This window comes from Martes martes (genome assembly GCF_963455335.1).
Source record: "Martes martes genome assembly, chromosome: 8".
In the NCBI taxonomy this organism is placed as follows: domain Eukaryota; kingdom Metazoa; phylum Chordata; class Mammalia; order Carnivora; family Mustelidae; genus Martes; species Martes martes.
This window is the reverse complement of record NC_137895.1, coordinates 17,933,572-17,957,615: the sequence shown is the minus strand read 5'-3', so window position 1 is coordinate 17,957,615 and position 24,044 is coordinate 17,933,572. Positions and strand designations below refer to the sequence as shown.

Genomic DNA, 24,044 nt, shown 5'->3' with positions numbered 1-24,044 from the left:
AGGCATGCTTCAGAACGTTTCAAAAACAGACCGTCCACAGATGCTTCCTTGATAAGGCTTCTTTTTGAAAATGTGTGTAGGTGACAGCCTAACAACCATTTCGCTCTAGTACAACGCGGACAACGCTAAACTGACACACAGCACGCCACAAGGAGGAGTGTCATGGTCACCATGGGTGGGGGCACCCGGAAGTACGACGAGGGGAGGGGGTCCGTCCTGCGGGGGAGGGGGGTTACGTCTAGACAGTTTATCCTTCACCCATTTTCCCGCACAGCATCCTGAGGTAAACCAATTTTAAATGTTTGTTTTCAGTAAACCTGCTATGGCAGTTTATACTAACGAACTGAACTAGAACCCATCTGAATAGGTTTTTAATTTGTTTTTTCATTTTTTTTGTTTTTAATACAAATGCCTGACCTGTTCCATCGTCAAGCCGCATGCATGAAAAACTGGGCAGCCCAGTGTATTAACCACTAGCGAATGGGACTGCAAGGAGTCCACTAAGTGTTTCCTCATCTTCAGGTGGTACAGGTGTTTCTATCGTAAAACTGATGTGTGGTTTGGTCTTCAGGGGAGAGGACCACCAACCCACACATGCGGATTTTGTGCGTGTGGACAGAAAGTGCTTCTGACATTCAGTTTTGTTATATAGAAACAAAATGAGTAAGTAAACTTTTTTTTTTTGGCAAGCAGTAATTAAAAGATGCAACTTGATTCTTCTGGAGTGGGGGAAGGAGTTGAAAGTAGGTCTTCATTCTGTACTCATCATCTGTACGAATTCTTCATGCCTGACTTGTCCTCTCCATTGATACATGCTTCTCTGATCATTTCATCTCCTTCATCCATTTTTCTCCTAAGCTGGTCGTGGATGATGGAGCTCCACCGCACTGATGTCCCCAGTGCCATCCTTGTCAAAGATTTGAAATGCCTCCCGAATTTCTTCTTCACTGTGGCTTTCATTTTTCTAGCGATCATAGTCAGAAATTCTGGGAAGTCCATGGTGCCATTACCGTCGGCATCCACCTCATTGATTATATCTTGCAATTTGGCTTCTGTTGGGTTCTGACCCCATGACCCCATGACAGCACCAAGTTCCTTTGTTGTGATGGCGCTATGGCCATCTTTGTCAAGTACGGAAAAGCCTCCCTGAATTCAGCAGCCTGTGCTTCAGTCAGCTGATCAGCCATGGTGCGAGCGAAGGGAGGAAGCGCAGAGGAAGCAAGGCTGGGGGCGGGGGGGGGGGGAGTGCACCAGTGCAGGGGCTGTGTGGGCGGAGGTGTCCCCTCAGCACTGTGAAGCCACCCCTACCCTACTGAGCAAGGGTGCCCTGCCTCTAGGCTCCCAGCACCACTCCATGTTATATCTAACACCTGCTTTTTCACTTCCATATTCAACAAATATTTAAGTGTCAGCACTGTGCTAGATATTGAATACAGACCGAATGCAATATTCATGGTTCCTGCCCTCATGGAGCTTACAGTCTATCAAAAAATATATTGTATTATGAATATTTTTCCACATCTTTAAAAATTGAGAACACATGTATTTACCATTGGATCGTATTCCATTTTACAGATTATCTTGAGTCAATTTTCCACTATTTATTCAATTTTTTCATTTACATACAGTTTTTATTTAATATTTATTAAATGTTATTTAGTGAGAATCATTGGCAGAAATCTTTTTAAATATCCCTGATTACTTCCTTAGAGTAACTGTTAAATTGAATAAGCCACAGGGTATTAATATTTTTAAGACTTTGAACATATATTGCCAAATTACTCCCCAGAAAGATTGTCCCAGTATAAACTCTTACTGTAGCATGTAGAAGTACCTATTTCCTCACACCTTTATCAACATTGTTATTGTTTTTGTTTTTTAGTTTTTCTTTTTTAATTTTTAAGTAATCTCTACACCTAACATGGGGATAAAACTTCTAACCCAGAGAGCAAGAGTCACATGCTCTACCAACCGACCCAGCCAGATGCCCCCATTATTTAATGTTTTTAAAATTCACTACAAAAAAAAAAAAATCATTCCCACCTGGAAAATAGCATTTTGCTTTAATTTGATTTCTCTGATTACTAGTGAAACAGAATATAGTAATGTATTTATTAAAAACATGTTCATCAACTCTAAGATGCCATCAACTGCAAGATGCATCCTTTTTCAGAAATGTTAAGTTTGGGGCAAGTTTACTTCTTAAAACCAATGAAATCCAGTATTTATTCTTTAGTAAACTCATTCTTCCAACAACCACTTCCAGTGCACTCTGAGTAGCCAAGCGCTGCCCTGGGTGCAGTAGATAAAGGATGAGACCAAACAGACCTGAGACCCACCAGCTGGGCTGTCAGAACAGTGGGGAAGATAGATTATCACAGAATCATAGAAATGAATATAAATTCAAACTATGAAAAGAACCATGAAAGAGTTGGTGATATGAACTGTGGAAGGTTTCTGCATAGAAATGTCAGTTGAGCTGAGAGTTTAAAAAAGAGTAGAAGGTATTGAGGCAAAATGAGGGAGAGACAAGTGTGGAAATTCTGGGCAGAGGAAGAGCACGTGCAAAGGCTCTGGGCAGGAAAAAGCAAGGTGCTTAGAGAACTGAAAGATGGGGACCGAAGAGCAGAGAGAGTGAGGTGTTTGGTTCCAGATCATGGTGGAGATCTAGGAAGGGGCCATTCAGCAGCTACACCACACCTGGTGCTGCTGCCCTAGCACGCAATGGGGCTATTGCAATGAACGCAGGGGGCAGAGTCCTTCTATTATGGATCTTACATTCCAGCAGCTCAGAGAGCAAAGAATTAAATCTCATTTACAAGACAGAGAATGACTAGATATAACATCAGATTGGGGAGGACACGCTGAGAAAGTAACACATCTGCTGAGATCTAAATAACTAGAAAGAACAGGTACTATTAAAATGTGAGTAGGAAGAACATTCTTGGCAAAGGGAACAGCTGGTGCAAAGGCCCAAAGGCAGAATGTACTTGAAGGACAGAAAGAAGGCCAGAGGGGCTGACATCTAGAGGCCAAGAAGAAGAGTCTTATAAAATGACAATACTTAGGCATGCAGGTGTCAGATTATACAAAGAACTGTAAATTAAGATGAGGAGTTTGGATTTTAGTATTAAGGGCAAACAGCAAGCCTCTGGAATTATCCTAAATTGGAAAGTGACATGATCTGATCTACATTCCTAAAAGTTCATTCTGGCTACTAAGCAGGCAATGGGTTTTATTCCCAAAAAAAATGAAAGTAGGAAGGCCAGTTCCGAGGCTGTGACACTGGGTCAGGTGAGAAGTGATGGTGGCAGGGCTCGCTAGAGTGATACCAATGATGAGCTGGGGTTAGGATGTTCCCTCTCACCACTCCTATTCAACATCAGACTGGGAGTCCTAGCTACTGCAATAAGACAAGAAAAGGAAATAAAAGATATATATATATTGGGAAGGAAGAAATAAAACTCTTTCTGCTCACAAATGATAGGCTTATCTATGTAGAAAATCCCAAAGAACCAACAAAAAAAACTCCTAGAACTAATAAGCAATTATAACAAGGTTACAAGATACAAGGTTAACATACAAAAGCCAACTGCTTTCCTATACACTGGCAATGAGCAATTGGAATTGGAAATTTACAATACAATTACAATACAATTTACAATACAATTTACAATACAATTACAATACAATTACAATACAACTTACAATACAATTTATAATTCCAATTACAATACCATTTATACCAAATTATAATTACAATACCATTTATAATAGCACCCCAGAAATGAGAAGCTTAGGTATAAATCCAACAGAATATGTACTTGATCAACATATAGAAAACCACAAAACTCTGATGAAGTATTCAAAAAAAGATCTAAATAAACTGAGAGAGGTTCTGTGTTGATGGGCTGGAAAACTCAACATTGTTAAGATGCTAGACCTACAGATTCAATGTAATCCCAATAAAAATCTTCCACAGATGTCCAACCAATCTTTAACAAAGCAGCAAAGACAATTCAATGGAGAAAGGCTTATTAATAAATTGTTCTGGAAGAACTGAACATTCGTATGCAAAAAAATGAAACTAGACACTACACTTTCACAAAACACTTAGTCAAAATGGATCACAGCCCTAAATACAAAATGAAATGCTATAAAACTTTTAGAAGGAAACAGAAAAAAACCTGTGACCTTGTGTTTCAGTGATGTTTTATTAAGTACAGAAAGCACAACCCAAGAAAGAAAATATTGATTAGGTGAGACCTTATTAAAATTAAAAACTATCTATGAAAGATACCATTAAGAGAATAGAAAGACAAGATACAGATTGAGAGAAAATATTTATCAAATATACATCTGATAAAGGACTTCTATCCAAAATGTACAAAGAACTCTAAAAATTCAATAATAAGATATGTAAAGTAACATTATTTATCATTAGGAAATTGCAAATTAAAGCAAGAAGATATCACTGCACTCCTGTTAGGATGGCTAACATTAAGAAACAAAAACAAAAACATAAAAATACAAAACGCCAGTGAGGATGCAGAAAACCAGAAGCTCTCATGCATTTTTGGTGGGAATGCAAAATGGTACAGTCCCTTTGGAAGGTAGTTTGGCAGTTTCCTGAAGAAGCTAAATAAACATGGTCATTCCACACATTTGGGCAATGATGCTTCTAGGTATTTACCCAACTGATTTAAAAACTTGCATGCCAATGTTTACAGCAGCTTTACTCAAAATCATCAAAAGCTGGAAGTAACCAAAATGTCCTTCAATAAGCAAGGAGATAAATTGTGGCATATTCATACATTGGAATATTATTCAGCAATAAAAATAAATGATATGCCAAGCTATAAAGAGATATGGAGGCACCTTAAAATGCGACACTTCTCTGGCAGCTTAAAGAAGGGCATCGGTGGTGGAGGTGGACAGGTGGACAAGTTTGGGAAACATTTAGGAAGTAAAACATGTCAGGACTCAGTGATGAAATATATTTGGGGAGGGCATACAGGACAGAAGAGTGTCAAGGATTACTCCAACGTGGTAAATTGAGAGTCCCCGGAAGAGAACCTGATTTGGCGGGGGACGTCTGTGAGTTCAGTTTTAGAGGCATTGGGTCTGAGCAGCTTTGGAGACATCACCCAAGTGGACACTTAAGTTGGTAGTTGGATATACGGATCTTTGGCTCAGAGGGTAAGTGTGGCTAGAGAAATAAATGTGGGAATCATGTGTACGTGGACAATCACTGAAGCCACCGACATTCGTAATATGCTTGGGGTGAAATTAGGCATGAGAAGAAAAGAACCATAAGGAACTCCAACACTGAGAAGCCAGGTAGAAAAAGGGGAATTAACAAAAGAGACAGAAAGGGAGGAGCCAGAGAGATGGAAGATGAACCAGGGGAGGTCGTGTCAGCGGTCAAGAGGCCGGAATGTTTGGAAGAGAAGGGCACCATCAGACATATCCATGGATGTTAAGAAGTAGAGTCAGACAAGAACTGAACATGTTCTTTGGATGGCCTGCTCATGATCTTGCCTATTTTTATTGAAGTGCATTATTTTCTCATTTAAGAGCATTTTACTTATTAAAAATATCAATCCTTTGCCCGCCATGTATGTTACAAATATTTTTCCCAGTTATCACTGGTCTTATAACTGTTTCTAGTTTTCTGAGTTGTGTTGTTTTGTTTTACATGTAGTAATTTCACCTGGTTAGATAGCTTTACCGATTAGTTTCTTTGTGATTCACTCTTCTGCTTTCTTGCTTGACTCACTGACATTTCCTTACAGTTTTCTAATGTAAAATTTTATTTTTTCACACTTAACTCCAATCATTCTGGAATTTATTTTGGTGTAGTGGTGTACTTTGGTGCACTTTGGTGCACTTTACCAAATAGTGAACCATTATCACAGCACTATTTAGTCCATGATCCTCCTTATCTGAAAAGCTTCTATCATTTATTTATATTTTATTTACTTAATAAAATAATATAGTATTATATTACATTATATATTATATATATTATTATATTATATTATATATTATATATTATATATTATATATAATGATTATATTATTAATGTTAACATTAATTAATATACTATTATATTAATATAATTAATATATCATTATATAATGTATTATTAATATAATTAATTTAATAATATAATTAATATATTAATTAATACAATATTAATTATGCTGACATATAATGTATAATATAATAACATTATATTATATTATAATGTAATATTGACATTAATATTAATAATAAATTTTATTTATATTTTAGTTAATAAATAAAATACAAATTTTATTTATATTTTATTTATGTAAAAAAGAGAGAGTAAGCGAGTATGAGCCAGGGGAGAGGCAGAGGGAGAAGGAGGCTCCCCGCTGAGCAGAGAGTCCAACGTGGGGCTCAATCCCAAGACTCCGGGGATCATGACCTGGATCCCAAGGCAGACACTTAAGCGACTGAACCACCCAGGAGCCCCTAATTTTTTTACATCTATACCTGAGTCTACACCTGAGCTTTCTGTTTTGTTCCACTGAGCTATCTATTTTTGCTCCCAGTAGTATTTTTAAAATTATTAGAGCTTCATAATAGGTTTAAATAAGTTCATATTCAAATTGCTCTCATTATTTTAAACTCTCACTTTCAGATATTTTTCCTCCAAGAACTTTAAAATCATTTTGAAAGTTTAGAAATGTTTTAATCCCATTGAGATTTCAATTAGAACTGTTTTATATACACAAGTCAACTGTGGAAGAACTGGTAGTTTTACAACCTTGAGTTGTCCCATCCAAGAATACGGTACGTCTCTCTATATACTAAAATTTTGTTTTCTGTAATTCTGAAATTGTTTTATAAAAATAAAGATCCTGGGGTGCCTGAGTGGCTCAGTCATTAAGCGTCTGCCTTTGGCTCAGGTCCTGATCCCAGGGTCCTGGGATCGAGCCCCACATCGGGCTCCCTGCTCAGCAGGAAGCCTGCTTCTCCCTCTCCCACCTCCCCTGCTTGTGTTTCCTCTCTTGCTGTGTCACTCTTTGTCAAATAAATAAATAAAATCTTTAAAAAATAAAAATGAAATATAAAAATGAAGATCCTACATATTTCTTGTTACATTTATTCTTAGATCATATTTTCTGTAGCTATTGAAAATTGCACCTTTTGTTCTTTCAATTTTTCTGTAGAGCTCTCTTAAAATTGTTTTTTAATAGGGGCTCCTGGGTAGCTCAGTTGGTCAAGCATCTGCCTTCGGCTCAGGTCATGATCCTGGGATCCTGGGATCAAGCCCTGAGTTGGTTCCCTGCTCGATGGGGAGCCTGCTTCTTCCTCTCCATCTGTTGTTCCCCCTGCGTGTTCTCTCTTTCTCTCTCTCTGGCAAATAAATAAAATCTTTAAAATTTTTTTAAAAAGAAAATAAAATTGTTTTTAATAAACCGTTTTATTCCATTTATCTAAAATATTTAGAAGTTTTCAAAGGCATCAAGGGCAAAGTATCTGATATTAGTCATGAAAACCTGATATTGCCCCATTTCCTACAACCTGCAGACAAGATCCTGTAATTCAATGCATTTACCCTTTGAACTGGTAAGAAAGCCTGCCCCTTAAAAGCGAAATGATACTCCCCAACCCACCACATCTGCCACCTGGAGTGTAGCCAGCCATCTGTCAAGATGAAGCCATGCTGGGACCCATCCTTCTGCCACGTCTGTTTGTAGTCTGTCTCTTCTGGTGTTTGACTTTGTCTAAAAATGCAACTGCAGCCAGAAATGGATTTTCTCCACTTTGATGTGACCTAGGACTCCAGTCAAAACCAAGCTTACCATGTCACAGATAACCTATAAAAATTGAGCCAACCATCAAAGTTGTCCTGTGGGCTCCAAGCCCTCCCTACTGGCCATCAGTCAGAGACTAACTTGCCAGGATGCATCCCACCAGGAGGGGCAAACCCAGGCGGCAAGTGGGCAGGCAGGAAGTACCTGGGGAGAGCGACTTCCAGACTCAGAATCTTGTCTTTTCCACCAACCGAACCAGTTAGGGCTCTGGTTCTTGTCACAGCCACCAGGGGGAGCCAAACCACAGAGTCCGGCGGCAGGCACCCTAAGCCAGGCAGGACATGCATTCCGGTCCTGAGCTGGAGCACAGCCTCCTGCAGCAGAAAGAGACCTCACACACTCCTTCAGTCCCCCGGCCGGCTGACGAGCCTACCCATGCTCTCTTGTGCTGGTACTGGACTTGCTCAGTTCTTCAGGTTTGTCACTCTCCCCCTCGACTCGTGGCCCTCAAACATGCTGTCCTCTGCGCCCTTTGTCCACCACGATGTCCCACTCCTTCAGGCTGAACTTCTCGGGAGTGTCTGTTTTACACTCCACCGTAAGCTCCATCACGGCAGGAACCCTGTGTCCCATGGGCTGCGGCACCCCTGGCATCTAGCACCAGGCTCGCCACGACGCAGGCACTCAGCAACCACCGCCAGACTGATTCCGAGCATTAGCTGGTCATCATTACAAGCCTGCCTGCCCAGACCTCGTTATGAGAAGGGAGGACGGGGCTGGATTGGCAAGCCATGCCTGAGACTGCAGACCATAAAACAGGGTTTTTCGAAAACCCCTTTGAAAGCACATTCCAGTTTAAGGGCCTTGCCTCCAGCAGCACCCTAGGAGGCCCCATTGTCTCAGGGCTGTGTGTGGCTACAGAACCACGGTAGGAAAAACAATGTCTGGGGGGCCCAGACAGCCAACCAGACCACTGGAATGCCTCCTGGGACTATTATAGGACTCCTGCTATAATTGAACCCATTCCAATGAATCTTCTATTGCTTTGGTGACAAGTCGTTGGTCTTGTGACTTCTACATTCAGCCTTCCAAAAGGCGGAAAAGTAAACCTACACAGTCCCGGAGGGACTTCACGAAGCCCCTCCCCCTTCCCCCCCCCCCCCCGGAAATGACCATGGGCTGACTCTGCCAACCAAGGTGGAGATAAGACATGAAGGCGGACAGCAGCAACATGCAGGGTGATTTGATCACAGCTTTGCTTTATGAAGACTGATCAGACAGAGGATGCAAGAGGCTGGACCGGGCTGTGACAGGACATGAGGGGTGAGGAAGATGGAAGGTGTCAAAGGCAGTGATGGAGGCCAGGACTCCCTGCTAAGGAGCGTCTCAGGGCCCAGAGTGAGCAGAGACTAACCAGCAGAGCATTATACAAACAGCATGTTTGCAGATCACCAGAGACTTAAAGATGTCTCCAGCCTAATACAGAGGGACGCATTCTGAACTAGACTCATTTACATCCAGAAAATCCTCACGCACTGAAATGTTAGGTGATTTCCTCCCACCATCAACCCCCAGCCCCCAGCCCTTTCCATCACCATAACAACCACGTTAGGACAAGCAGCATGGCATCATCAGGAAGGACTCTCACCCCCACCCCAGAGATCTCATCTTCTGTGGGTTAGCTGCCAGCTTCCTATGACGCACAGCGCTCCCCCCAACCCCCCACACCATCCCGCGTCCCCTGTGTCCTTCCCACGCCCTACATCCCTAGGCACTAATACAATTCCAGACGCATCCTGGCTTTATTCACCACAGCGGAATCCTCAGACTATCGCTTGGGTCCTACCGCCCAGAGGATTCGTGAATTGGAGAAATTCCAGAATTACATAATTCATACATGGTAGTAAGAATATCGACAGCGTGTCTGGAGAGGGCTCAGTCGGTTAAGCATCCAGCTCTTGATTTGGGCTCAGGTCACGATCTCAGGGTCAAGAGACTGAGCCCTGCATCAGGCTCTGTGCTCAGCGTGGAGTCTGCTTGAGATTCTCTCTCCCTCCCCCTCTGCCCCTCCACTTGTTTGTGCGCTCGCTCTCTCTCTCTCTCTCTCAAGTAAATATTTTTTTAAAAAAAGAAGAAGAATACAGGTAAAGGCTACACGGTTAAGGACCAAAAGGGATGCAGGAGAAAACATGGTCCAAATCCATCTCTAACTGTCTGGGACACCTTGAGCAACTTACCTCACCTCTCTGAGACTCCGTTTTCCTTAGTTTCAACCGAGATATTAGTCGTATTACAGAGATTTTCTTAGAATTGAACAAAATACATATCAAGTATTTAACTTAGCGGCTGGCACGTGACAAATGTTCAGAATCTGTCCTTATGCTCACTAGATGGTAAAACCTTGGGAGCAAGGATTCCGTTCTGAACGAGTTTTGAATGAGTTGGCCTCGTTCACCGATACGTCAGCAGTGCCCAGTGAGCCCATGGCCCAGGGAAGGTGCGCAGTTACTGTTTGTTGAAAGGATGCATGAACTTATCACTGTCTAAGAAGCCAGGAAATGAAGGGAGAAAGAGACAAAGGCGAGGGGACCTCATATGGGGCACAAAGGGAAGAAACATTGACCAGAGTGCTGTCCAAATCCAAGCCGTTAGGCAGCACGTCGAAGGACAGCTGTTCCAACCCAGATTGGGGCCATGCTCGACACCAACTGCGTGTCTCCAGGACTGAGCGAGGGGCCCCGAGGAGGGCGAGTGACGGGCCCCGGGGAGGGCGAGTTAGGAGCAGCGGGAGCGGACAGAGGGAGCACAGAAAGAAGCACAAGCGCGGAGGGAACATCCAGAACGATTCAGAGTTTGCATGTATTTCGTCTGAACTGTCTGCTGGTCACTGGGGAGCGCCGCCGGCGGAGCTACAATACTGCCCGGAGCCCGCGGGAGGTGGGCCACATGCGTGGACGCTCAGAGAGGAGGGCAAGGCTGGAACGACAGAAGAAAGACGAGACAGAAAGAGGAGCGATCTGGAAACTGAAGCTTTTTCTCCACTTCCTATCTTCGGAAACGGCTGGCTTAAGTTGCGGGTAGGAGTACTCAGAGAGGTCTGCTGGAATGATCAGAAATATGTGGGGAAACAGGAGAGCAGTCACTCTCGGCCACGTTACAGCCCCGCAAAACGGATTCCTGAACCACAGCGACTCACGGTACCTGAGAGTGAGTTTCTCTTCTTCACTTTATGGCACTTGTCGGCTTTAATCTTGGCCACCGTGAACAAATAGGCCTCAGCAGCATCATATCCAACTTCTGATAACACGTTCCAGTAGTAGATGAGGTGCAGCCTTGTCCAGAAGCTTGGGTTTCGGATCTTTGATAGAAAGTCTGTGATACTGACAACACGACGTATTAATGTAAGTCATTTTTGTATTTCGTGTCTTGAAGGGAAGCTATTCTGGTATTTGTCCCATTCCATCAGCCTATTTATAAACTCCTTAACTATTATGACTTTCATAGGTCACCAGATAAATGTGAGCCTGTCACTCTTAAGCACTCAAAGCCATTGCCACTCATCTGTCCAGGAGGCCGCCTCCTCCAGGCAGCCTCCCTGAATCTCCCAGGCAGAGCGAGCCCCTCGTTCTCCCAAGCTTGCCAGCTCTGCGTCTTTGCTCTAGTGAAGCACTGACCCCGTGGGTAGCTCTTCTCTGGCTCCACATGCTCCCCGCCAGACTAGAGCTGCATCCCCAGGACCTACAAGAAGAGCTGGGATTCAGAGCGAGTCAAGGATACATGTTTGCCAAGGGGTGCATAAGAGGACAAGGGGGGAGAGGACAGAGAGGAGTAGAGAGGAGGGAAAAGAAAGAAAGGGACAGGAGGAAATTCGGAGGGTCTAGCAGGACCTTTATCCTTGCCCATCTACAACTCCTCCTTTCTCTGGAATCGTCCTAACTTTGAGAGGAACCCCAGCCGGGTGATCCAACAGAGCGACGCTGGGAATCCGTCAGCCACAGAAGGGGGATGCCAAACGAGGGGCCCACCCGAAGGAAAGCACAGGTGGCTGACCGGGTGTGTGAATGAAGGAGCACCCCCCCCTCAAGGGACATGTGGGCGTGTCAGCACCGCGCTCGGCAGAGGAGGGAGGAGATGTGCTCCAAGGCCGCCGCGCGGAAGGACAAGCCTTACCTGGGGCTTGAGAGGAAGCTGCACAGGTCGCCCCAAGAGCCGCTCATTTTCATGTGCCACGGCAGCTCCTCGTACACTCTCCAGAAAGCCGTCTGCCGCTGGAGGTATCGGGCTAAGACTCGGTGGAAATGTGTCTTCCTGTGATTCGTTGGGTTCTGAAAGGTGTATGGACTGCTTTCTCCGACAGGCGTGAGCACACCTATTGAAACATCAACCACAGTGGAAGGCATCTGCCTTTTTAGTACATGAAAACACTACATAACAGCTCTGTGGCCATCATTAGAGATAATGAACAGGGAGCTGGGGGAAAAAAAAAAAACGTGAAATACTAAAAATGTATCTTCTTCTAAGTCCGTCCGAATTTACCGAAGAATTAGAGTTTTATGATCACTGACCCAGATTTTGAAAAGCTAGAGGGCACGCTCATTTTTTCATGCTGTCTTCCCCTCCCACCAAGAAATGTTCATAACCTACTTTTTTCTATCTTATTTATACGTCATGGTTGTCACCTAAATGAGCACTTTCAAATATGTGAGGACATGCAGTTTGGAGAAGTTAGTCTGCCCCTGGGTCTCGGAGAGGCCGGGGGAAGCTGAGCAGACTAACGACAGATTGGACACTATAGGCCAGATGTCGGTATTTTCTCCACCAGAGGAGGGATTCCAACAGATCGTACTACCCAGAAACGAGCTCCTTAAAAACAAAAGGGTTTTGTTGCATTAAAAGTTTAGAGGTACCTATCCTTGGAAGGTGAAACAGAAGTATTTTAAATTTTCTGCTTGAGGCTTTTTCTCCAAGATGAATCATTCTGCTGGATGGCCTATCAGGCTCAGCTCTTCACAAGAGCAATAACAAAAGGGGAGCCCATTTGGGGCCCCTGGGGGGCTCAGTCGTTAAGCCTCTGCCTTCGGCTCAGGTTATGATCCTGGGATCCTGGGATCGAGCCCCACATTGGGCTCCCTACTCAGCGGGGAGCCTGCTTCTCCCTTTCCCACTCCCCCTGCTTGTGTTCCCTCTCTCGCTGTCTCTCTCTCTGTCAAATAAATAGAATCTTTTAAAAAAAGAAGAAGAAGAAAAAGAAGAAGGGGAGCCCACTGTTCAAATAACCACTCCACATGTCCATTGGAATGATTTCCCAGTTATCTGTTTACTTGGAGAGACTTCATGCTAGCTGGTGGCATGTACAGTGATTCAGAAACCCATAGAAGAAGAAGGAAACTCCCCCCTTCCAGGGGCCACTGTGAGGGCATTTCTATGGGTCGTAAATAGGGAAGGGGGTTGGGGGATGAGAGAGGAGGAGACCTGGGACAAATATTACCCTGCGTCCAAGATTGAGAGTACTAAACAAAAGGTTAAAGTGTACAAAACACTGTCACAGAAAACAGCTTATCCTTTTACAAAATGACCTTGTGAGATATGAAAGGATATGAAAATCTGTGATCTTCCCATGTAATTTTATATGTCAACTTTACTGGCCTAAGGGATTCCCGGAGAGCTGGGTAGGTATTATTTCAGGGTGTGTCTGTGAGGGTGTTTCTAGAGAAGATTCGCATCTGAACCAGTAGACGGAGTAAAGATTGCCCTCACCAAGCAGGTGGACATCATCTGATCAGCTAAGGGCCGGAACAGAAAAAGGCAGAGGAAGGAGAGTTTTCTCTCTGCGGGAGCTGGAATCTCTGAGTTCTCAGATCTGCAGACTCAGACTAGAACTTACAGCATTGGCTCCCCTGATTCTCAGGCCTTGTACTTGGACTGGAACTCTACCAAAAGCTTTTCTGGGCCTCCAGCTTGTAGATGGCAAGATCCTGGGGCTTCCCAATCGCCATAACCACATAAGCCAAACCCTCACAATCTTTTTCTAGAGCTCTATATAGAGATAAACATATAGAGAGATACATAGTTATGTAGAGACAGAGATCTAATCCTATTGGTCCTGTTTCTCTGGAGAACCCTGGTTAATCCAATCCCCATATGACAGACAAAACTACTTAAACTCAGAGGGACCAGGTGGCTAGAGGCCAGCCCATGGCTGAAGCAGCAGGATTCAAACCTTCTCACCTTCCTGCATGAGATATGAGGAATGGCTTGACCTCAGCATCATCCACACATACAAAGTTCAGCACAATTCTGACTGACATTTCTGCAGTGTTGTTCTCTCTCATGACAGGCTAGATGATGCTGTGTGGACAGATGACCCCAAAATGTCAGTGGCTTAAAACAGCAAAGGTTTATCGTGCCATCACAGGTTGCTGGACCTCCAAACCCAGGTCTGCTCACTCCAGGACTGAGAGACCAGCCGCCATCTTGAACATTGCCAGGAGCCATGTACAACCATTGGACAGCACTGGTCACAGGGTGCCACACAATAAAGGGACCAGGAAGTGCTTCCCAAGGCCGGTGGAGGGGCTGGAAATATTGGCAATTGGCTGTCATGGCCACCACAGTGGTTATCATTGTGCCAGATGCTATATTAAGCACCTTACATTAAGCATACTTAGCATTTTTATTACCTTCGAGGTAAATACTGCAATTATCCCCATTTTGCAGGTGAGAAACTGAGTCTTAGAAAGTTAGACATCTTTTAAAAGGTCATGCCAGTTCTGTCCAGATTTCCAAAGTCATTACTCTTATTAAGAAATTGTTTATAATAAAACCCATGGTGATTGCCAGTAGGAAAGAAGGTAGACTCTGCCAAACAGCAGACAGGCCTGGGAATGAGGTAAAGAGAGGGTAGAATGAGGCTATTCCTCTCCCATAACCAGTGTCACCTGCAGGTAGCTCAAACCTCCTCTCCTTTCCTGTGCTCAGCCCTCCAGATCCTGATTCCACTACAGGCACTAGAGACAGACGTTCAGGACTGGCTCTCAAAACAATGGATATGGAAGTTTCTAGAAATGGCAGAGCCGAAAAACCAACTGCCAGGAATAGCTGTGCATTCATTCACCAAACACCTATCACACGTAACTGGAGTGGGGCCCAGGGAATTCAGACCTGCGTGAAGGTGTCCAATGAAATGGAAGAACCCTTAGGCCAACAGGATTCAAGGTCACCAGTTGATCTGCATGGGTCATTTTGGGAAAGATGGTAGATAAAAGGCCACAGGGGAGACAGATGAGTCAAACAAAGGGAAAATTCATAATGGCTAACATCTCTCAAGAATTTACTGTGGGGGGGCGCCTGGGTGGCTCAGTGGGTTGAGGCCTGCCTTCGGCTCAGGTCATGATCCCAGGGTCCTGGGATCGAGCCCCGCATCGGGCTCTCTGCTCAGCAGGGAGCCTGCTTCTTCCTCTCTCTCTGCCTGCCTCTCTGCCTACTTGTGATCTCTGTCTGTCAAATAAATAAATAAATCTTTAAAAAAAAAAAAAAAAGAATTTACTGTGGGCCAGACCTACTCTAAGTACTTATAATTACACGTATCAGTCATTGAATGCTTACTAGTAATAATGCTCTGAGGTTGGTTCACTGATTACTTTATGAAAGAGGGACCTGGGTACAGAGTGGTGAAATGATGTAGCCACGTCTTCGGATAGAAAGTGAGAAAGCCAAGGTTCACCCCCAATCCAGCATCAGGACCCCATTTTTACCCATTATGCTATACTGACTCCTTCCTCAACAATTGCTGTAAAATGGGCTTCACAGATTGGGTTTTCAAAGCTTTTGTGGGATGAGGGGTTCTAAGAAGAAAAAGAAGGGGCTCTTTCCAGAAAGGGCTCCCTGAGATCCTGAGGAAGGGTGTAGTTTGGGGGAGGAAGCTCCCATGGCTCAGGTCTCCTAGAAAACACCTATTCCCCCTTTGGACCCCAGCACCACCCTGACGCCTCTAGGTCTGGCTGCCATGGGACAAAGGGAGAGGGACCTCAGCACGAGGCCTTGATTTCCCACGGTGGGCCTCGCAGGGGCAGTTGGGAGGTACCCACACCAGTAAGCACAAACAAGAAGAGCCTCTCTGGGGTGACTATAGCCAACAGATGGGGGAGCCCAAGGAACACTGCTCAGGGACTCCCACAGACACCCAGAGCAGGTGAGGACTTTCTAGGAGGCCGGTGAGAACCAGAACTGCCAAGACCGAGCCTCGTCGGAGGATGGTCTATGTACACAAGAAATAAAGGAAATAATGTATATGAAGTGGCTGGCACAGTGAAAGCACTAAATAGAAAGTAGTGGCCGTGATAGCCGAGGGCGACAAGCCACGGTAATGATCTAGAAGCAATAGAAGAGTATCTCCCAGCTTTTCTGCTCTCCTCCCTAATTGCCCTTTTCCTTTCCAGCCCCACTAACATGCACGCACGCACACACGCGCACACACACATGGGCACCCACACACAAAGTATGCAAGACCAAGTAATCCTCAGCTCTAGTAGCAGAAGGGGAGAGATGCCTCTCTAGCACAGCCCAGGGATCAAAGCATGCCTCTAGACTAGCCGACGTTTGATAGGAGTAACTTAAGTTACACACTGAATGTAATACCAGACTATTAATCTCCAAGGAACGGAGCATGCATACACATGTATGGGAAAGAGACTATTTTGCCCTAAAAGGAAGGATGTGACATTTGGACAAAATATGTCAAAAGACAGCCCTTTACCAAAAATATCATCACAGACTCATGTCCTCTAGTCCTAGCTTTGGGATCTTTTTTCTTCTTATAGGATGTGTTTGCTTCCCGTGCTCAGGCCATGTGGAAGTGAATTATTGAAATGACAATTCCCCGTGCCTCCAGAAAAGATGTATTCACATTCTGATTCCACAGCATGAAAAGTTGGGTTGGTTGGTTTTCTTTTTTTTTTTTTTTTTTTTTTTTTCTGAAAATAGTGAGTATTGCCAGCAGTGTCTTATTTTGGGGCTCACAGTGCAGAGAAGGGGTACAGCCTATACCCAGAATCTTAACAGCCACACCATGGCCCTTTCGTTCCTATACCTCCAAGAGTGTTACTGTTCTTTGGGAAAACAAAGAGACTGAGTGCTGCAAACCATCAGAGGCCAAGTGAACAGAAGAGCGGGCATCACACCTAGAAACATCCTCATTCCTCGCCCTGCTCTCTTTGCCACGTTATGTAACTTCAGAGGTGGTGGGAATGATGACAATGTAGGAGGGGAACAGTGGAAAGGATTTATCTTTTTAAAAAAGAAAGTGAAAGAGGACATAGTAAACTTAAAAGGAAATTAGCACAGAGCTTAGAATCTTTGCAGAAGCTGTGAGTTAAAGGTTTTTTTAAGTCCTCATACCTGTATGAGGACCCTGTATGAATAGAGTGGTCTGCCTCTAGGTCAAGTGTCTGTGATTGCCATCGTGTCTCAGGTTCAGACCTACTGTCCTTTCAGAAGTGGATAGAATTTGATTTCAGAATTAGGGTAGAGACTGCTGATGCCTACCCTGTAATCGCATACCTCATCTTTGTTAGTGACAGATGCCCACCTTGGTTTAGGGTAGCAACACTCCTGTTGAAACCTCTATTTACCAGCTTCCCTTGTATCCAGTGGCGGCCAAACAACAAAGTTCTGGAAATATAATGGAAATGTTGGTGGAAACCTGGGAAAACTCCTTAAAAGGAATTAAAACCCTTCCTCTTCATCCTTCCTGTTGCCCGAAATGCAATGGCTGGAGCTCCAGCAGCCATGCTGCTTCCAGCAGTCACGAACATGAGGTGACCTTGAGCAGTCAAGCTAGTGTATGGATTGGGGGCACAGAAGGAAGGGGATCCCAGATCATGATGTGGAGCTGTGAGGACAGCCTACTTCCAGAAAGTTCTCATGCCAGAGAGTAACCCCCGGTATGGAAGCCATTGATTTCAGGTCTCTATTACTCACAATTAGGTACAAGTATTAATTTATATCCCCACGTTTATATGTGTTTATAGATTCACTTCTATTTGAGAAATGCCAGCAACAAGCTTTCCCTTGTGTGTGAACTTCCCTTTTCTTAACTAGCAGGTACTCGCACAGACTCAAGCCTTACCCAGAAGCTTGTGCTCCACAGCATTCCGCAGGGACTGGTGCCTGAAGTACAGGAGGCCGTTGGGCTTCTCCTGGACCCACTGTCTGGTGGCGTTGCGGAAGGCAGCCCAGTGCAACGTGGTCACTTTGTAATGATCCCTGTAGCCCAGCATGTCCAAAATCTGGAATATCTCAACCTCAGTCAGTCCACAATGTGAGATGCTCAGTAAGCACAGAGCATCGGCCACCCAGCCATCCAGCACTGTTAAGACAACAGAATGACAACGATGGCAAAATAGAAGAGTTCCCAGCTACCAGGCATCATTCTAAATGTTTTATATGACTAACAACTTGTTTCTTTTAATCATCCTGTAAGTAGGTACTACCTAACCCCGTCCCCGTCTTACAAATAAGACAAAGCACAGAGAGGTTAAATAACTTACCCAGATCACACAGAAATAAGTGCAGAACTGGGATTTGAGCACAGACAAGCTGGCTTCCAAGCCCAGACTTTCAGGCATTAAGTATCAGCTACACTGTCCCAGCTAATACAGCCATGTGAGCTACAGTTCCAAGATGGCAAGTTAGCCAATTACTAGACTGGTGAGCAGTCTTTACTGAGATGTGCAAATATCAGATTTGCATTTAGGGCAAGGAGTGGGCCTTCCGCATGGTTGCTATCTTGCCACACATTCACAGACACCACCCAAGGCAGCTATACACATTACTCGCCTGACCCTCGGATTTTTCCACCACAGCTGGATTTCCCACTGGCTTTATGGATCAAACAACTTGAAAGAGACCCTTAAGACCATTGAGAGAGACAGCAGGGTCTGCTATCCTAGATGGACTTCCTCTGCTAGGACTGGGGAACGACCCCAAACACCGGCAATCACTAAACAGAGGCAGCTGCTCAGCCCCAGGTGTGCAAGCTTCTTTCAGAGGTTGACCGGAGTCTGACCAAGTTCTTCTTGGACCTGTGGCTGAGTGCCTTGGACTTGAGGAGGGGTCAGTGGGCAGTGCTAGACAGTGAGGCTCAGTCTGCTAGGGAAAGGAGTAATCCCTTGGGAGACGAGGGCCTGGGCTTTCCTGAACAATGCTGGACAACTAGGGATGGCCATGGGCACAGCCGTGCATGACCCTTTGCCTGCGTGACCCTTCTCAGGGCACAGAAACGTTTATTTCACCTCCCTGCAGGTGGGGGAGGGTACACTAAATTTGAAATTAATTTTATTTGCAGAAATGCAAACTCTAGAGCAAAAAATGGGGCAGGACAATATGTTGTCATGCCAACCGATATGTCTCTCAGTCCAAATATTTTCTGCTTCCTTCCCCACCCCCACATCCCCATCCCTGCTCCACTCTAAATTCATCGTCCTTCAGAGAAGGTTATTGTAGCAGAAACTCAAGTTTCAAAAGAGACCTTTGAAGCTCATAGCAGAGATAACGGCTCTGAGAATAAACTTTCCTTCTCGAAAGACTGACTGTTGAATACCAAAAGACAATCTCCTGACCAACTCATGGAATACATTTTTTTTTAAAGATTTTATTTATTTATTTGACAGACAGAGATCACAAGTAGGCAGAGAGGCAGGCAGAGAGAGAGGAGGAAGCAGGCTCTCTGCCGAGCAGAGAGCCCAATGCGGGACTTGATCCCAGGACCCCGAGATCATGACCTGAGCCGAAGGCAGAGGCTTTAACCCACTGAGCCACCCAGGCGCCCTCGTGGAATACATTTTTTAACCACAAACGGACTCAGACAGCTACAGGATGAGCTAAGGAAGACTGAACTGAGAAAGGAGGAGGAAGCAGTGAGGAAAGAGAGCCATGGAGTTGCTCAGGCAGGTTTCTGTTAAGGGGCCTGTGCCGTCCCCTGAATCCAGGCCGTGAGCAGCGAGAGAGGACCCATGAGACAGACGCGCTTGGGGACCCAGGAGTACAGACAGCCTGCACTCTGATTCCCATCAGGAGCCTGGAAGTCAGAAGCTCTGCGGATCTCCTGATGTCCTCAGAACCAGACAGCAGAAATTGCTATGGAGAGACCCACAGAGCCAGGAGCTCCAAGGGTACAGGGAGTAACCAACGTGCCCTGTCAGGAATGCTGACTACCCATGAGACCCTAGGCTCCAGAAGGGTGCAGATGTTAGTGGGGCCTCCTCACGTTAAGATGAGGGAAAGTGGCGGCTGAGGGCAGCATAGAGTGACCAATCCAAGGACAGATGGGAACACAGGTGTCCTAGAGGATGCCAAAACTGGAGGAATGTGGGGCACCTGGGTGGCTCAGTGGGTTAAAGCCTCTGCCTTTGGCTCGGGTCATGATCTCAGGGTCCTAGGATTGAGTCCCACATCGGGGTCTCTGCTTGTCGGGGAGCTGCTTCCCCCCCTCTCTCTCTGCCTGCCTCTCTGCCTCCTTGTAACCTCTGTCTGTCAAATAAATAAATAAAATCTTAAAAAAAAAAAAAACTGGAGGAACGTCAGTTATCTTCAGGCCATCTGGGGCCATGACCACCTCAGTGGAAGACAGCAGGGACAGAGGACAACCGAGGATACCCAGCACCAAGGGCCTCAGATTTAAGCTCAACCCAAAGGAGACACAGGAAGGACACAAATCCTCGCTTGACTGAAAAACACCCTGATCTGTCTGAAAACAAGCTAAATTGATATAATTAACCTAGATTAACTGAATTAGGTTTCTGCCAAAACTTGGACTATAGACTCAAAAGAATTGAGTTATAGAAAGAATAAAGGCCAAGGGGGTCTGGGTGGCTCAGTCAGTTAGGCCGCCAACTCTAGGTTTGGGCTCAGGTCATGATCTCAGTCCTGAGATCGAGCCCCACATGGGGCTCTAGGGTCAGTGCAGATTCTGCTTGTCCCTCTCTCTCCACTCCTCCCTCTCTCTCTCATTCTCTGTCTTGCTCATAAATAAAATATTTTGAAAAAAGAAAAAAGAAAGAGTAAAGGCCCATTTCTTAGACTCCTGAAAAATGTGCCTCATACAGTTCTCAACACAGAACCCCCTACACAGGGTCGTTGGATTTAGCAAATTAAAATACAGAGAATGCAGTTAAATTTGAACTTCAGATAGCCAACAAATTAATTTTTAGTATAAGTAGAGCCCGTGCAATAATTTGGGATCTACTGCTAATGAAATTTTTTTTACTCTAATTCAACTAATTTTTAGTATAAGTATGTCCCATGCAATAACTGCACATACTTTTACTAAAAGATTATTTGTTCTTTATCTGAAATTCCAATTTAACTGGGTATCCTATATTTTCTCTGACAGCCTCCTCCTTACACCCTCCTCCTCTGGGTAGCCCGCCATACATCTTTCTGCCCGTGGGCTCCAGCTCGTTGTCAATACTGGCTGAGACCTACCTTCTCCTGAAGCCACGGTGTCCAAATTGGCCCTTTTCGGCATAAAAGTCCAGCTGTAGTCTTCAATCCAGCGTTTCAGAATCAGTTCCCAGAGCTCCTGAATGGAGACCACCTCCAAGTACTCCTTCAGACACTGGTGCTCATCTCGGTAGATTCTACATTCTCTCAGCTCATTTGCTAGGATCGTGAGTTTTAAAGGATTCAGGTTTGTTCTTTTCCTCAAAGGGAGTTTGGTCTGTCGGAGGGGGTCTCTGCTGGGAATGAAGAGATACTGTCTAAAGATGTTCAGTTTCACCTCTTCGTCTCCTGTGCTCAGGAGCTCCACGGTCCTCACATCCGGGCGCGCACACAGCGACTTGTAGGACAGGCTGGAGGAGACGGTGCTCATGATAAGTTTGCAATGAGGAGGCACTGAGCTCGGCAGCCAAGAGAAATCCTTTGCCTGAGGGAGAAAGTCAAAGACATTTGAAATCTGTAAAGACTTTAAAACTACTTGGTTGCTGGTTTTTAAACTCAGAGCAGCTGGAATAAAGGGAGTTAGTACCGGGTAAAGGCTGGGGTTAAGGTTATGAACAATAAGCCAGACAGTAAACAATACAGTGGTAAGAAAATACCCACTCTCACCCCACAGAACTATATTTGACAGATGCCCCCCTCTGTGATGAATTTAATAGCACAGATGCGACCTCCAAAAAGAGATTCCTACAAGCAAGGAATCCGACAGATCGTCGGCTTCTGAAGAATGACCTACAGTGATGGCCAAAGGAAACCCTAAGAGTGCAAACTGAACCACGGGACTGAAAAAGAGAACACTGTTTGATGCTGAAGAATCGTCGCTTTATACAACAGTAGTATTGTAAGTTAAATGGTTTTATTTGGGAATCAAATAAACTCCTAATCAAATCTTTCTAGACTCCTTTAACAGCCTCTCCCACCCCTAGCAATGATTATGATAATAATAAGAGCAACTAGCAAACACTGACTGCTTCCTCTGAGCCAGGCACCGTGCTGAACGTGTCTTCAGGTACTGTATTAGCTAGAGATTTTTATTTTGGGGGTCTTCTGATAACTTGCCATCTCTCAGGGGCCTTACAGATCCAGGTGAGACGGCTCCTCCCAAGACAAGTTAATTCCTAGAGGCGGTGGACAGATTGCCTGGAACGTGCCTGTCATGAGCAGACCAGCAGATCCAAGACCACACTCCCACCGCCTTCTTATCCGCCTCTCACTCACCAAGCCAACATCTCCCTGACCTACATCATCCCAGGGCCAGAGCCAGAAACCAGGGACAGTCCCTACGCCACAAAGTCTGCCAGAAATGTACATCCTGACTGATTTACTCTGCCTTTCCCATGGGAATCCCCACAAAGGCTTTGGCCTGGGCCTTCTCCTGGCTCCTGTCTTCTGCCTCCTGGCCACCATGAGACTTCCCCCGGGGCCCTGTATGACATGGAGTGTCTTCTTCTCTTGGGAAATGCAAGTCATAATTCTTCCTTCAGTGGCGCTGGCTTCTCCATGTCAGCACTCAGTCATCTTCCTATAAATCAAACCCCAGGTATAATTTTAATACACCAACTCACTGAGTCCTCCTAACAACCCTCCTGAAAGGCAGAGGGGGAAACTGCAAAAGAGAGGGGCTAAATGTCATATCTAACTCATTCTGATAGTAAGCAGCAGAGCTGGGATTGAAACCAAGGGTCTGATTCCCCAGGCAGGCTCCCAACCACTGCACGACACTGGTGCAGGTAATATCCTAGGACATCTAGGATAGTCCATCCTCCTCCCACACACCTCTGCCTGGAGCCCTTCTTCCAGGGAGCCTTCCCAAGTGCCTTCATTAGAGGCTCTCACAGCACTACATACAGATCCTTGGCAGCCCCTGTCACAATTGTGATTCTATACTCATTGGTATACTCTATACTCATCTATACTCATTGGTGTAATCATGCCATTAACATCGGCCATCCCCGCTGGTTTGGGACCATGTCCAACTCTGCTTATGGCACTTTTCCCAGAGTGAGTGGTCAATAGTTACTTGTTGAATTGATGGTGGTCGCTGTGTATTAAATTAAAGAGCGGATTACAAAACAAAATGGTATATAACTTCATTTACATAAGCTTCAATGAGTGTGTATAGACATCCATAGAAAAAAGAAAGGTCTACTCCAAAATGCTGAGCAGTGGTGAGACCATGAGTACACTTAATTTTCTGTGTTCTTCTTCTTTCATCATATTCTCTATGAGAAACGTAGATTAATTATAAATTACTGACATAATTTACAATTTCATGTGTGTTTAAGTTTTAGAGAAATTGCTTCACAAAGTAATGGCTGATACCAAGGTGACTTAGAGTTTCCATGGATCCAATATTACCTCAAACAGGATAAAAACTAAGGAGCAACCAATTTGGTATGTGCAAAACCAGTGTAGATGAGGCAGATCAAAACATGCAACATAAAGAAAATACTCGGGGCCCAATAAATGCTTGATAAAAGTATAAAATAGGGTGGGGGGAGTAAAGCCCAGTTGGGAGTAAAGGTCACAGTTTCTAGAACCAGACCACCCACATGTGAGTTTCCAGTCTACCACCATCTTCAGATGCCCCATAAAGCTACCTAACATCTCCTCACGCTGTCCCCTCTGCATAAGCAGGGACGATGATCACAGTCTCTCTTCCACAGAGGTCTTCTGAGAATTCTATGTGTTCATATTTCCAATGTTCCTAGAAGGGTGCCTGACCCACTCTAAGTGCCACCACAGAAGTATTTGTC

General features: G+C 44.8%; 1 protein-coding gene and 1 pseudogene across 2 annotated transcripts in view; both read right to left on the bottom strand.

The window, feature by feature from the left end:
* LOC308347020 (putative tetratricopeptide repeat protein 41) overlaps window positions 1–24,044 on the bottom strand; it is a gene marked incomplete at both ends in the record, with an annotated part of 73,751 nt that overhangs the window by 33,044 nt on the left and 16,663 nt on the right. The window contains 4 exons of the mRNA XM_080810198.1: window positions 10,993–11,171; window positions 11,962–12,160; window positions 17,918–18,157; window positions 21,274–21,715. Coding sequence (XP_080666324.1) covers window positions 10,993–11,171; window positions 11,962–12,160; window positions 17,918–18,157; window positions 21,274–21,715 — 1,060 coding nt within the window. The remainder of the gene's footprint in view (window positions 1–10,992; window positions 11,172–11,961; window positions 12,161–17,917; window positions 18,158–21,273; window positions 21,716–24,044) is intronic.
* On the bottom strand, window positions 752–1,187 carry LOC308347984 (calmodulin-like; annotated as a pseudogene). The gene has a single exon. The product of its transcript is annotated as a calmodulin-like (transcript).